Genomic DNA, 13,264 nt, shown 5'->3' with positions numbered 1-13,264 from the left:
AATTTTAGGGTGTCTTAGCACTGAAGGCGGCCAAGCACCAGTGATCCAACTAGACATGCAGAAGGCATTTGATCGTGTTCACTATGATGTTATTTGGTCTGTTTTGTAGAGGGCAAATGTTGGGAAAGTTATATATTGGGGGTCCGTAAGGCATACACCGGGTGGACCACTAAGCTGGCTTGACCAATTCTTTAACCCCAAAGATACAAGTGTCGTCCTCTGTAAGGCAGGGCTTTCCCTTGTCCTCGTTATTGTTCTCGTTGTATTTAGAGTCATTTTCTTCAAGTGTTATTCAAAGCCACAAAGTGAGCTGTTTTTTGTAGGTTCTACTGAAACGAAGGTATTGTCTTGCGCGGGAGATATCGCTCTATTTTCTTCTAACAAGAGAAGTGTTACGGAAGTTTTGAAGCTGCGCTTTTTGTTCTGTGCCGCAACAAAGACTAAAATTAGCCTAGAGAAATGCCATTGGTTATTGCACGGTGAGCGGGATACAGCTCCAGCACAGTTTGAAGGAATAAGTCGAAGCACAATTCCGTTCAAGTGTCTAGGGGTCCCGCTGCAGCACACAAAGAGCACAACACCGTATTGGGAGAATGTCGTCGCAGTCGTTAAGAAAAAGGCATCTCGGTGGCGTAAGTGCAATGTGTCTATTTTTTACTCGCGCGACTGTATGCAAACTATTTTAACCACAAAGATATGGTATGTTCTGCAAGTACACGGAGCTTCATAAGTAAGATGCGCAACGTTTTTTTTTTTGTGCTATTTGCTTGTTTGTTGGTTAGTGAACCCATGTGTAATGAGTGTAATTATAACCTTTTAAGTCAAGTCTCCAAAGGAGGGGGCGGGCTAAGCCATATTTTGCTCGAAAAATCGTTTCTGTTTTCGTTTTCCTTTTTCTTTTTTTTTTTTTTTTACGGGATGAACAGATCCCATTGTTGCAAGTTATGATACAGGCCTGAGTAGCAGAAGCCTTACCAATTTTTATTATAACTTCAGAGTGTGCCCCCCCCCCCCCCCCCCCTCGGCAAAGCTAGTTTGTTTGGTAAAGAATGTTGTTGATTCTTTTTATTTTTAAGGTAATATTTTCACAACATAACCTGGCGACTGTTATGCTTAAAGAACTGACGCGAGACCACTTCATGTCCTTTTTCCTGTGCCATTGTTGCGTTTGCAGTACGTCTCAGGGCCTGGACAAGATTTATTGACAAGTGTTAACAGAATGTGTGTGCCACCGGTTGACAAAACGTTTTTCTTTCGGCTAAGCAGCTTCACTTTGCCATTGAAGGTCGGCCTACAGGGGCGTTGGTTGTACGTCCCTTGGGGCCTAAAATACCTCATTTGCTGACATCTGGAAACTATTGAGCACGTTTTCTTGAACAGTTGGGACGCTGCCTTTTTGGGGACGTTTTACAGCGTACACTGAAAAATGATCTATGCGTTGACTATTTCACCGCTAGGTTTCCCCCTATAGATAAGGCGGACAACGTGCCATATGACACGTTTATGGCGCTAGGGCTGTACAGTCTATGGCGATCACGCTTGGCGGTGCGACACACTGAGGCTAGACCAAAATGGGCGCGCAAATTTTTTTTATAAAGGTTGTACTACAGGTAAAAATAGTTATTTAAAAATATTGAAAACCCGCCTCAGTGGATTGTACTGCTATATTCGCTAATGGACATGGAAGAGCTTTAGTGCCGCCAACTGGTCAAAGTTAGTGCCCTTGGTGATTTTGTAATGCCTGGTGTGTTTTGTGTGTTTTGGCCTTTAAAAATAATTCGTGACATACTGGAAAGACATTGCTTATTATCTAAATGGTTTGGGTTCAATTCCTGCCTGGCGCATGCACTCTTTTTACCGCGATGGCCCCTTCCCTCCCCCCCTCCCCTCAAGAGCCAATCAGAGTCGAGTCTCGCGGCCACGCCTTTATCTAGGCTTCCTGTCAAGCTTTACGAAATGACGAGCATCTAGTCAAAGAACGTTTCACGTTGTGTTGCAATCTTTAAAATAAATATGAAGTATTGTCGCTGGTTGTTCCCGACGAAGGGACGATGACCGTGCCCTCGAAATATGATTATAGCTTCTCGAACACATTCCCTCAAATACTTCATGGCGCCTGTTTGCTGATGTTGTTGGGGCTGTTATCCTTGATTCTCGTGCATACACTCGAGAGGGAGACTAGCTATGAACGTGTCGAATATAAGAAATAAAGGTTTTATCGAAAAAATTGTTATGAACAGGCTGTAAGTGCGCAGGCGAGCTGGTGGAAGATAATTATGTCGTTCAACAGCTGTGACTGTAATGCAGAAAAAGAAAAACTTTTATTCGAAGGAACATACACAAAAGGGAACGCGTCAAACGTTACCCTCTGTAACTGTTCCTTCGTCGATACGTTTTTTCCTTTTCTGCACCACAGTCGCAGGTGTTTAACGATTGGATTATTGCGATCGATTTTTTTTTTCACTGGACGACCTTCATGTAAATTTTTCGGCCGAATGTTTCATCTATTCCTGCTAAAATTTCTACAACGCTGTATTGACCACGGCAATGTGGAAACATAACCGGCACATTTTTAGCCTGTAAAAAATGTTTGTGTATATTCTGATTTTTTTTTTAATGCATAATGTGACTTCGAAACTTTTTTGTGCAAAGTGATTTTAACAATGCTTGAGATTCCATTTGTAACTTGCCGGGCCTGAGAAACGTCTCCAGTGTATCGAATGAATATAAAAGTCTTCTGAAGGAACAAGATAATAAAAAAAGAGTACTTAATATTCGGTCGGAAATAATTCCTAAAGATTTTGCACTTTGCGTCAAATTTTGAAGATTTCACTCACCCATAACCTTGTTCGATATTTGTCCGTATATCTCGTCCGCAAGGTCTAGCCTGGAAATATAAACATTTACTAACCTTCCACAATTCGATTCTTCGACATCTAGATGACATCTACAACATAATTCTCCTTATACTCTAGTACCTGTCGCCCCTTTTCTTTTAGGTTAGTCGATACTTATTTGTATTTCTCTTGTAATATACACCCAAAGATTCAAATGGACACTGACAGGGAATTTATGGCCGCAAGACGTTTTTATTTGAACATTATTTACGAGAGAACTACTTATAACACTCTTTACGGCTCGATACTGCTGTTTTGTTTTTCTCACTGCCGACATTAACCGATTGAGAATATGTTGGTTTCACTCGCGCTCAATCACTTTCATTTTTATGGTGAGGTGGTGTTTAAACTAAAGCGTACCGAATGTATTCAAAGTGGTGGGTCATCTAACGTCCACCCTCCATATTAAGAATAAATAGACGTAAAAAAATCGTGGCTTCCGAGAAACTGCAATTACGTTGTTTGAAAAAACAAATGTGTTGTACATATCACAGGAAGTGCAGCGGCTGCGGTAAAAGGTTAGCACAAGTGACGGACAACACAGGGCGGCAAAATCGCGACACGCGGCACTATTGTTCCCGAGCTCCGCCGCAAGGCGGTGGTGGCTGGGAGGAAATAGCCAATGTTAAAGCCAACATTTCGAAAGCTATCTTATCCTCCAAATGTCTGGCGGCCACCCCTGCTTTGAGACATAGAACGTGACTGGCGCTCTCACCACCGGCGCGTTAGGAAACAATATTCCCGCGTGTCGCGATTTTGTCGCTTCGGTCATCGGTCACTTATGCTAAACTTTTTCCGCTGCATCTGTACATGTAGTCCGTTATCCTCAAGTTTGTCACGAATCATAATTCATGAGCCCACGAATGACTCAAAAAAACTAAACGTATAATGAGACGAACTTGTGCCCAACATAAATTAAAATAAATCTAGCGTCCCAGGCGTCGATGGCGGCGTAACAGTTGGATGAACCGCTGTGGAGAGTCTGACTCTGGCTCGCCACGCGGAGCTCCTTATGAACACGCTTGGGCTTCTGAACTAATCCACGTAGAAGGTTGGGCGCGCAGAACATTCGTCCCTCGAACAAGCAACGGGAATCTCAAAGTATCAGAACGCGATGGTCACAGAAATAACAAAAAGGTGCGTTTGCTCCCAGGCATTGAACCTCGGCCGATTTGCGTGGGAGTCACGCACGAAAACCATTCGGCTACGGACGCGCTTGCTCGGAGACTCGCGTGGCATTACTCTACCTTTTGAAGAGAACATCGTCTTAATTCGCCACGCAAAAAAAAAAAAAAGAAAAAAGAACACATTAAATAAAAAAAATGGGAAAATACGGAGTCTGGTAAAATATAGTACTATCAAGCGTAGCAAGGGATCACACTTTACTGTGTTATCGAGCGTACTACGGATTGAGGTGCACGACGTGGACGATGTGATGATGTTCTTGCTTTGTCTAGCTTCACCTCGTAGTTCAGATCTCCGAGTCGACGAAGTATTTTCTAGGGTGCGAAGTACCGTTTCCATGTTTTCCGCTTAGGCCGCGACGACGAATGGGTGTCCTCAACCACATTCTGTCTCCTAGCTGAAAGCGAACTTCCTGACGACGAAGGCTGTACTGGTGAGCATCAACGCGTTGTTGGTCTTGTAGCCAGAGGCTGGCGAGCTGTCCGACTTCCTAGACCCGTTTAGGGACGATCTAGGAGTCGCCGCTCTCGTCGTCGTCCGGTTCGTGAGGCGGCATTGCGTCCGGCATCGTCGCTACTTTGCGATCATCAATTAGCAGGAATAGTGTGATTTATGTGGTGTCTTGCACTGCCGGGTTGTACGCAAACGTGACATAGCGTAACACTTCTTCCCACGTCTTTTGCTCTACGTCGACACACATGAAGATTATGTCGGTGACAGATTCGCTTAGCCATTCGGCTAGTCCAATTGTTTGCGTTTGGTACTCGGTGTTTCGACGGTGGGTGATGCTACTGAGACGAAAGAACTCTTGCATCAGCTGCGCCAAGAACGATTGTCCACGGTCTGTAATGCGGACTTCGGTGGCAGCGAGCCGGAAAACGATGGACTCGATAAAAAAAACTTGGCGACTTCAAAAGCCATACCAGACGAAGGGCTTTCGTCTCGGCGTACCGTTTGAGATAATCACGTCGCGACGACTATCCATCGGTTTTCTTGCGTCGATGGCGGGAACGGTCTAATCACATACATACCGATTTGCTGAAATAAGAGTGGCGGCACAATAGGCTGAAGAATTTCCGCCTGTCTCGTCGGTGGTTTCTTCCGTCGTTGACATTCCTGGCCAGATTGGGTGAAGTAATGAACTGTCTTGGCAAGCTTGGGCCCGTAGTACTTCTCACTATCTTTTCAACAGTCCTTTTGGAGCCAAGTTTCTCTGTCGTCAGGTCACCTCGGCAAGCTTGAAATATCACTTCTCGGAGATTGGAGGGGATAACCAACATTGACGCCGCGTTGCTGTCGCTGAAGTTCTCCATGTACAACACACCTGTTCGGATGGGGGAGGCTGGCCGTGTTCGTATAAAAAAAGCGGTGAACCGAGCTCCCTTGTTCTTCTAGGTGCTCGTTGAATCCTCGCAGTTCAGAATCATCCTTACGAGTGCTGCCATGTCACTATCATCTAGTACGCCAAGGAAACACTCGTCGTCGACGTCAGCAGTGCAGGTAGGACCGGCTTCGACGGGTGCCCTTGACAGACATTCGGCATCACTGTGCTTTCAGCCAGGCCTGTGCAGTACAATCATATCGAACTCCTGCAGTCGTAGACTCCACCTGGCGACGCGTTTTGAGGGATCCTTCATATTCGCAAGCCAGCAAAGCGATGGTGGTCTGTAACCAGTCTGAACAGACTTCCATTCAAGCACAGGCAATACTCTGTGATGGTCCAGACGACGGCGAGGCATCCACCTTCCACCTTGAACAATGTCTGGCATGCGTATCCGATTACGAGCTCTGTTCCCTTTTGTATTAGGACCAGCACCGCGCCAAGCCCCGGTTTACTTGCGTCCGTGAGAATTTCTCTTTGTTCATGATGGTCGAAATGGCCAAGAACGGGAGGCGCTTAAAGTCTTCGTTTAAGCTGGTCGACCAGACGCTGGCACTTTTCTGTCCACAAAAACTGTACGGCGTTTTTTCTCGGGTATGTCAGTGGCGCCAAAAACTTCGCAAACGTTCGAACTAAGCACGTATACTGGGCACAGGTGCGTATGAATCTTAAGGTCTGCTCCTATTGCGGGAAAATACGGCTACAGCTCGCGTCTTATCGGGGTCAGGACGAACAACCTCGCTGCTCAAGACATGGCCTAAAAACTTGAACTCACCATAAGTGAAACGACATTTCGGTGACTTGAGAGTTAGTCCAGCGTCATTGGTGGCTTGAAATACGGCACGGAGTCGCCGTAAGTGCTCGTCGAAATTGCTGGCGAACACCCCAACTTCGTCGAGGTAGACAAGACAGCTCTGCCATTTAAAGCCTGCTAGCTCGGTGTCCTCGGCACGCAGGAATTTCGCCTGCTCTGTGCATAGCCTGAAGGGCGTCACTTTGATTTCGTACAGTGTATGGAGCATGACGAAGGCAGTTTTGTCCCAGTTCCGTTCGTCAACTTTGAGCTACCAGCAGCAACTCTTTAAGTCCATCGACGAAAAGTTTCGGAAGTGGCTCAGACGGTCTAGAGCAGGGGACAAAAACGCATTCAAGTGTGGGGGCCAGATTGCCCACCCTCCAGAGGATAAGTAACAAAAGGAGGAGGTCTCCGACCAAGCACGCCCGAGGCCAAATGTGAATTTTCGTATACTTGTGCAACAAGTTCAATGAGTGTATCAAGCGGCTGAAAATGTAGTTGAATAGTGTGATATTATAGAACCTCTCTTCCGAATCCGAGGAGTTTAGCTATCGTCCGCAAAAGACATGGTGGCTCTTTTATCAATTGACTGAAAGCTCTCCAAAGTAAGTAACCTTGTTTAACTACCACACAATACAAAGAAATGCTCCCGTGGACAAATTGTGTTTTTTCTTGGCTCCTTCGCAAGTGGGTCGTGATTCGAGTCCTGAGAGAGGACGCTCCTTTTTGTTATTTTTGTAAATGTTGCGTTCTGGTGAATTTGAAAACATTGTTGGTTATTTGAGGTCCAAATGTTCCACGCGCAGAACCTTCTACGCCGCTTGTTGTTGAAGACCGCGCGTGTACAAAAGCGGCTCAGCTTGGCTATTCGCTGTCAGTCTCGTCCCAGCGCTCGATCCTGTTGTTTCGCCGAAATCGAAACCTGCGACGCTAACCTTCTATATATAGTTTTGGGCACAAGTTCGCCCCATTAAACGTTTAGTTTCTCCAGATAAGTCGGCCCCTCATCATTTCTCCTTCGTGACAATACTTTGTTATTTTGGGCCAAGAGATTAAACAAACAAACAGAAGGCGCGTTTCACGTTACAAAGCAGCCGACTGTCCCAGCGACACCGTAGGCACCTTTCTAGACTATGCACTTTCTGCTTTCTCCTTTTTGTAAGCTCATTGTTTTGTTCGATCTAGCTTTTATTTGTGTAAATGACTATTTTGGGCCCACACCTGATGTTTTAAAAAGATTTAGCGAAAGCATTCGAGTTGAAAATACAGATTATACTATGCGTCAAACATTGAGAACAAAAATTACTGTGAGTCGTTTTCACTTTACCTATTTAGAGCAACGAACAAAACCGGGTACAAAAATCAAGCATCCTAAACGTAGCATTTTACCTTGCTCCACTTTAAAACGTTTGTGTGGAAAATTAAATTTTCAAACAAAGCTTAGACGTATGGTTTCTCCATTTCGGAAATGGGGCTATAATATTAGTTTTAGGCAAATCGAAACATTTAACCCGACATGCGCTTTTGAGTCAAAATAAAAAGACCCTATTATAATAAACTTGAAGAGCACATATCTGTGTCGTATGTGTAGCGCATCCGAAATCACCCCCAACTCCCCGTAAACGAGCATTGAAAATCCTGCACGCCTAATGCCCTCACGATATCTTTTCTGCTCACCGGATTTATCAGGAAAAATAAAAAAAAATCTTACTATTTCTGAAGACGATTCAGTGTTAGTCAGCTTTGCAAGACAAGAATCGATTGTGAAACTACTTTACAAACATAGAGCACGGTGTCCAAGTCGGCTCCGTAGTGACAACCAAGAGAATCTTCCCCATCTAAATATACCAGTCGTAGGTTTGCAAGTCTCGCGCAGTCTTTTATAACTTCGATCACGCTGCTAAATGATCAAACCAGTATAACTAAGATTTTTAATAGGAATCGATACACACATTTTGTTTCGTCATTAGAAGACAGTGGCACAAAACTAATAGAGGTGCTAATTGTGACGTCACGCCTTTTTTGGTTACGACTGGGTGCGCAGCAATGCAGCCGGTTGTGACCCCTCATAAGGGGCTTAAAAGCCATTCCTGTCGCACTCGGTTGTACTTAAGCACAGGTGTGTGAACGGGCCTTCACCTGCTTGCGAGGAGTATTTTTTTCTGTACCCCAGCAACAACGGCGTTCAGGGTTGACCTCAGGATGGGAAACACCGTCTAGAATAATGATAGTTTTAGGGAACCGTATTTGCGCATCCGACATGGTATGATGGGCCCTCCGGTATGAACTGCGCATATGCGAGTCTTCTGCTGTGGCGCATGTGCAGTGCGCACTTGTAGGTCCATGGTACCGTATTGGAAGTGCAAGAACTGTTCCCTACAACTCTCTAATATTAGGTAGATTTAGGGAACCATTTTTGCCCATTCAATACGGTACGATTGGCCGTCCGGTACGAACTGCGCATGTGAGTTTCTTCTGCTGTAGCGCATGCGCAGTTTGTACCGAAGGGCCCATCGTACCGTATCGGGAGTGCAAAAGCGGTTCCTTACAACCCCCTAGTATCAAACAAAACATACGGTAAATTCGTAAGGAATAATTTAAGAATATTATCGTATGTTGTTAAGTATTGTGGGGCTGAGTAATACGTTTAGATAAGGAGAAGTAAGGGTAAGATAAAGTAAAATTACGTGCTGCTGTTCCGCTGGCCACAACTAAAAGCGTAGACCAGTATAGGTAAACCTCAAGTATCTCAAACAATTAGCATGGAGTAATCAAAACCTAGACCAATTCACTTAAAATTCTTAGGAACTGGCACAAAATGATTAAATGATGCAAAAAGGAAGATGGTGAGAATTGTGGCCACTGAGCTACTTCCCTTTCTACGCAATCATAAACGCCCAGCCAAATTCTATAACTGAGCAAAGTGCGACACGCGTCAGGAGAATGCTTCGGGTATTTGTGCACTGGAGAGAGACGCTGCAATAATGACTACATTGTTTCGTGAAACCAAAAAGGAATTATTGAGAGGGAAATGAATAATAAAGCGGCGAATATTGGGTGCGCGCAGAGGGACCCGGGGTACAGGTGATGGCTGGTCAGTGGCATTGTCTCAGCACTCGTGGAAGCATGAGTGGTGCGCATGTAATCAACAGCGGTGTCGCGGGCAGGTGCTCGAAGTCGAATCCTATAATATCGATTAAACAACAATCCTAAAAATTGTGTTTTATTTTTCTGACCGGATTCAGTTAAGGGCGCTAGGCTACGGTAGAATAAGGTATTAATAGGTTGCACTTACGATGTGACAAGAACGGTAATATCCTGCTCTTTGCTGTGTCCATAAATGTGTTTAGTCCCTTCTAGCGTGGGGTCTGCTTTAGCGTAAAATTTACTAGGGCAGGTTGGACAGTCAACGTCCTTTCCATAAAAAATATAGGGAACCGAAGCGTCCTGAAAACCAATATACATGATAACTCGATAACTATTAATGCAGCGACTCGAGTAAATTACAAGATGGTATATACAGTAGGCGAACACGTACGTCTACTTCAACTTTAGTCAGTAAAAATTGAACCATTGGTTCTTTGGTGTCTTCATAGCGAATGTTTACCTGCAAAGATAGAAATGTGATGTGTGAAAAGTTAAATAATATTTACAAAAAAATTAACAATATGCTATGCGTTTTTGTTTTGCTTTACTAAAGTCAAATAATAAAGAAATAATAATTCGCGACATAACAGCACAGAGTTACGATGCAAGCCAACTTAGTTTAATTCTAAACTTGCTTCTCTCTAAAATGTGTATTTTCAAACAATCTGGAACATTACTTTTTAGATACATATTCGCTTCTCCTAACTAACAATGTCAAAAACATTATTTAGGAAGCACATCGCTAGATAATTGTCTGACATTTGTGATGTTTCAGTTTCAGAATTGTATTTTTAACATTCGGTGCTTGGGGCCTTATCTCATACATATCGTTTCGAATTCCAATAGGAACCAGCTCAAATAAGTTTAAAATATGACTGATAGCAGTTATCTGATTTTGGGCAAGGTACACAAACGTAAAATGTTTCTTATTGCGCGCAATTTGAAGCAGCGAATTCCAGTAGAATTTTACTTAAACGTTTCACGCACAGGCCCAGAATGAAAGCAAATTGAGCAAATTCAAAATTCTTGAGGTTTTAGTATCAAAATAATTGATCTCTAATTAACCGCTTTGAGCTGTCGAAAAAAAAATAATAATGCTTTTATAAATGTCTTACCATTTGCATACATGTTGCTAAATACTCAATTATTTCTTCTTTGTTTCTGAAGTGGGAACGGTGATTAGAATCGACCACAATTCTTAGCTCCGCTGCAAAAACGCTTTGACTGCTATTTTTGTTTAGATCAGCTGTAACAAGAAAGGCCGTGGAGTCAAGATATAGTCCAAATTAAGGAATGGCATGAAACTCAACTCGATTGAGCACACCATAGTATCATCCTCGAAATGCGAAGGCTTGCTGGCACACACAGCTGTCGTATCAACAAAGTCACTGAAATGCTTCAGTTTGGTCTAACGTTAATAAGTTCCTATATTGAGAAGAACAACAGTCGCAATGGGAAGGTGGTCGGCTTGTTTCTGCTATGGTGGGCAGAAGGCGAGATCTGGCGATTGGTTGGTCCTCGCGCCGGTCAAGAGCGGCCCCAGATTTTATGCCTCACGCGCCCCTATCACCATGGTCTTACGTGTGAGCTGACAGCAGCACTGCAGCGGTGAAGATCAGCTCTATGTTTGGAAAGGAGGCGCTAAAAAAAGAAGAGCAGGCGAAAATATCAAAAATATGTCAGAGTACGGTCGTTCTAATGTGGGATATAATAGTATCTATATTTCCAATCGCTTTCTGCAAGAGTGTTGTGGAAGTTCGCGTTTTGCTTTTTATGTGCCGTTTGAGAAACCTTTACAGTGCGGCAAACACCCCAGTGAGTGGAAAACCGCAAACGTCATAGAATAGCGTTGAAAATACAGTTAATAATTTCATATCACTAACCCCCCTTAGTGCGTACTCAAAGCTCTCGGAGCACAAAATGTATAGAACAAATAATGTTTTTTTTATGTATATAGTCGACTGCTTATATTTCTTGCGTATTCCTTTGTGTATTTTTATCTATATTTTGTACAATTGTCTTTGTACCTTTGCCCATTTCTTGCAGTAATGCCTTCTGAGAGCAGCAGGTAAAATAATACAAAAAAAATATTACTCAGTCAGGTAATTTCGTTAGCATTTTCCTATTTTATTAACCCGTGAGTTAAAGATGGCGTTGCTTGCAGCAGATTAATCATGTTGCTTTTTGTAGCGATAAATCGCAGGACTGCTCTCACAAACGCGATCGTCACACCTTCCCTCCTAGCGCACCGTGTCCATGCCAAATCCGGGCTTTGCTTTCTTCATATTTCTAAAAACGCAGAGCAACGTATTTACGAGAGCTGTGAAAATGTGTTTCATGGATGTCGAAATCATATTTTGAAGATATGTACCTTTACAGTTTTATCAATTTCTACACCAAATAATACTACATCAAATAATACATTTCGAAGGCTGAAGGAGGAGCCCTAGCTGGGAAAGGCACCTTAAAACGCTTTGACGCGCCTAGAAATATTTTTCAGTGTTCCAATATTTTGGGTGTATTTGAAATCATCCTGAAGTGTATGAGATAATATAAAATGTCTCTGAGTTAACAGTGGTTGCTTATATGAGAATATTGAATGATTCTGCTTCCAAAACATTTTTCAAATGTCACTCTTTATGGCAGAGCAGAAGTAAATTTTAGTATCAAAGGAATATCCGAGGTGCGACGCCATTTATGAAACTTACTTCACTCGCTCAAAGGGTGAGTATAAGATAATATACATGGCAAGTATTTCTCCAAAACTTTTCTTTCTATACCACCCGAGCATCGTAGAGTACAAAAATTAATATAGAATGTAAAATTAATATACCTTTGAATGTATTGCTATCGTCGGCCCGATGATCAACCTGATATATTTTATGCGGGATACGCCCCTCTTCTGACCGAGCTTCGATATGCAGAGGTCTGATTCTCAATGTGTTGCTTAGGATTCCTCTCTGCAAAAAAAGTACGGCGAGTAAACGGCTGAGAAAAAATAAGCTGCTGAGGCTTATAATCACAACATTCAATTAATGGGTATAACTACACTGTATTATTTTTGGTTTTAACCGTAAAGCACCGATAAGCATCCGTCGGTGAGAAGAATACAAAATGTTTAAACCGAAAAACCCCGATGACCTTTTACTGGTCTAAAATTACACAAAAGTAGATAAAACTTGAAAAGCCATCACCGTCACTGAAATACACAAATATTTGAAAGGAAAACAAAAAAGGAAAACAAAAAAGGAAAACTTCGTATCAGAAGTCATTCGGCAGTGGTCTTTAGGAGAGGCCACAACATGCTACTTTTAATATGTGTGGATAAGTAAGGGTAGTGTAATCGTCAACATCGGTTCTGAACTTCCGGTCAAATTATGATGCCCCGACAGAAGCTAAGGTAGCATCTTAAAATGATTGACACGTTATAGCTTTTGTTTCGACTATACCAAGATGGCTTCTTTAGGGGGCCATCTTGATTTTTATACATAAAAATTAGAATTCTGCGAATTTAAGATAAATTTTTGCTCAATATAACTGTTTTAATTCCGTATTTATGATGTCGGTGTGCAAATATGTTTAATCAGCAAAAAAAAAACGTTCAAAAGCTCGTATTGACCAGCAATAAACACCCAAAAGAAACTTTAAAAATCACCTTCTACATGTTGTAGACTTCTTTTCTATTACCCGCTTTGGTAATTGCAACTTTTTCATTGATTGCAGTAAAGTGCAACTTTGCAATAATGGCATTCTAATGCAATTATTGCAAAGTTAGATTATAATTGCACTATACTCCAACTTTGCAATACTTGCATTAATATCATAACCGTTGAATGCAGGCCGTTCACCTCTATTCGT

The 13,264-nt window shown here is 42.7% G+C and overlaps 1 protein-coding gene across 1 annotated transcript in view; it reads right to left on the bottom strand.

Moving 5' to 3' along the window:
• LOC115324432 (venom metalloproteinase antarease-like TtrivMP_A) overlaps window positions 1-13,264 on the bottom strand; it is a 78,596-nt gene that overhangs the window by 27,662 nt on the left and 37,670 nt on the right. Inside the window, exons 4-8 of the mRNA XM_029985032.2 lie at window positions 12,240-12,366; window positions 10,522-10,652; window positions 9,798-9,866; window positions 9,555-9,706; window positions 2,838-2,887 (exon numbers count right to left, since the gene is read on the bottom strand). Of these exons, the coding sequence (XP_029840892.2) occupies window positions 2,838-2,887; window positions 9,555-9,706; window positions 9,798-9,866; window positions 10,522-10,652; window positions 12,240-12,366 (529 nt within the window). The remainder of the gene's footprint in view (window positions 1-2,837; window positions 2,888-9,554; window positions 9,707-9,797; window positions 9,867-10,521; window positions 10,653-12,239; window positions 12,367-13,264) is intronic.

The sequence above is a fragment of the Ixodes scapularis genome, unplaced genomic scaffold, assembly GCF_016920785.2.
Source record: "Ixodes scapularis isolate PalLabHiFi unplaced genomic scaffold, ASM1692078v2 PGA_scaffold4__175_contigs__length_147842914, whole genome shotgun sequence".
NCBI lineage: Eukaryota > Metazoa > Arthropoda > Arachnida > Ixodida > Ixodidae > Ixodes > Ixodes scapularis.
This window is presented reverse-complemented; position numbering and strand designations above follow the sequence as displayed.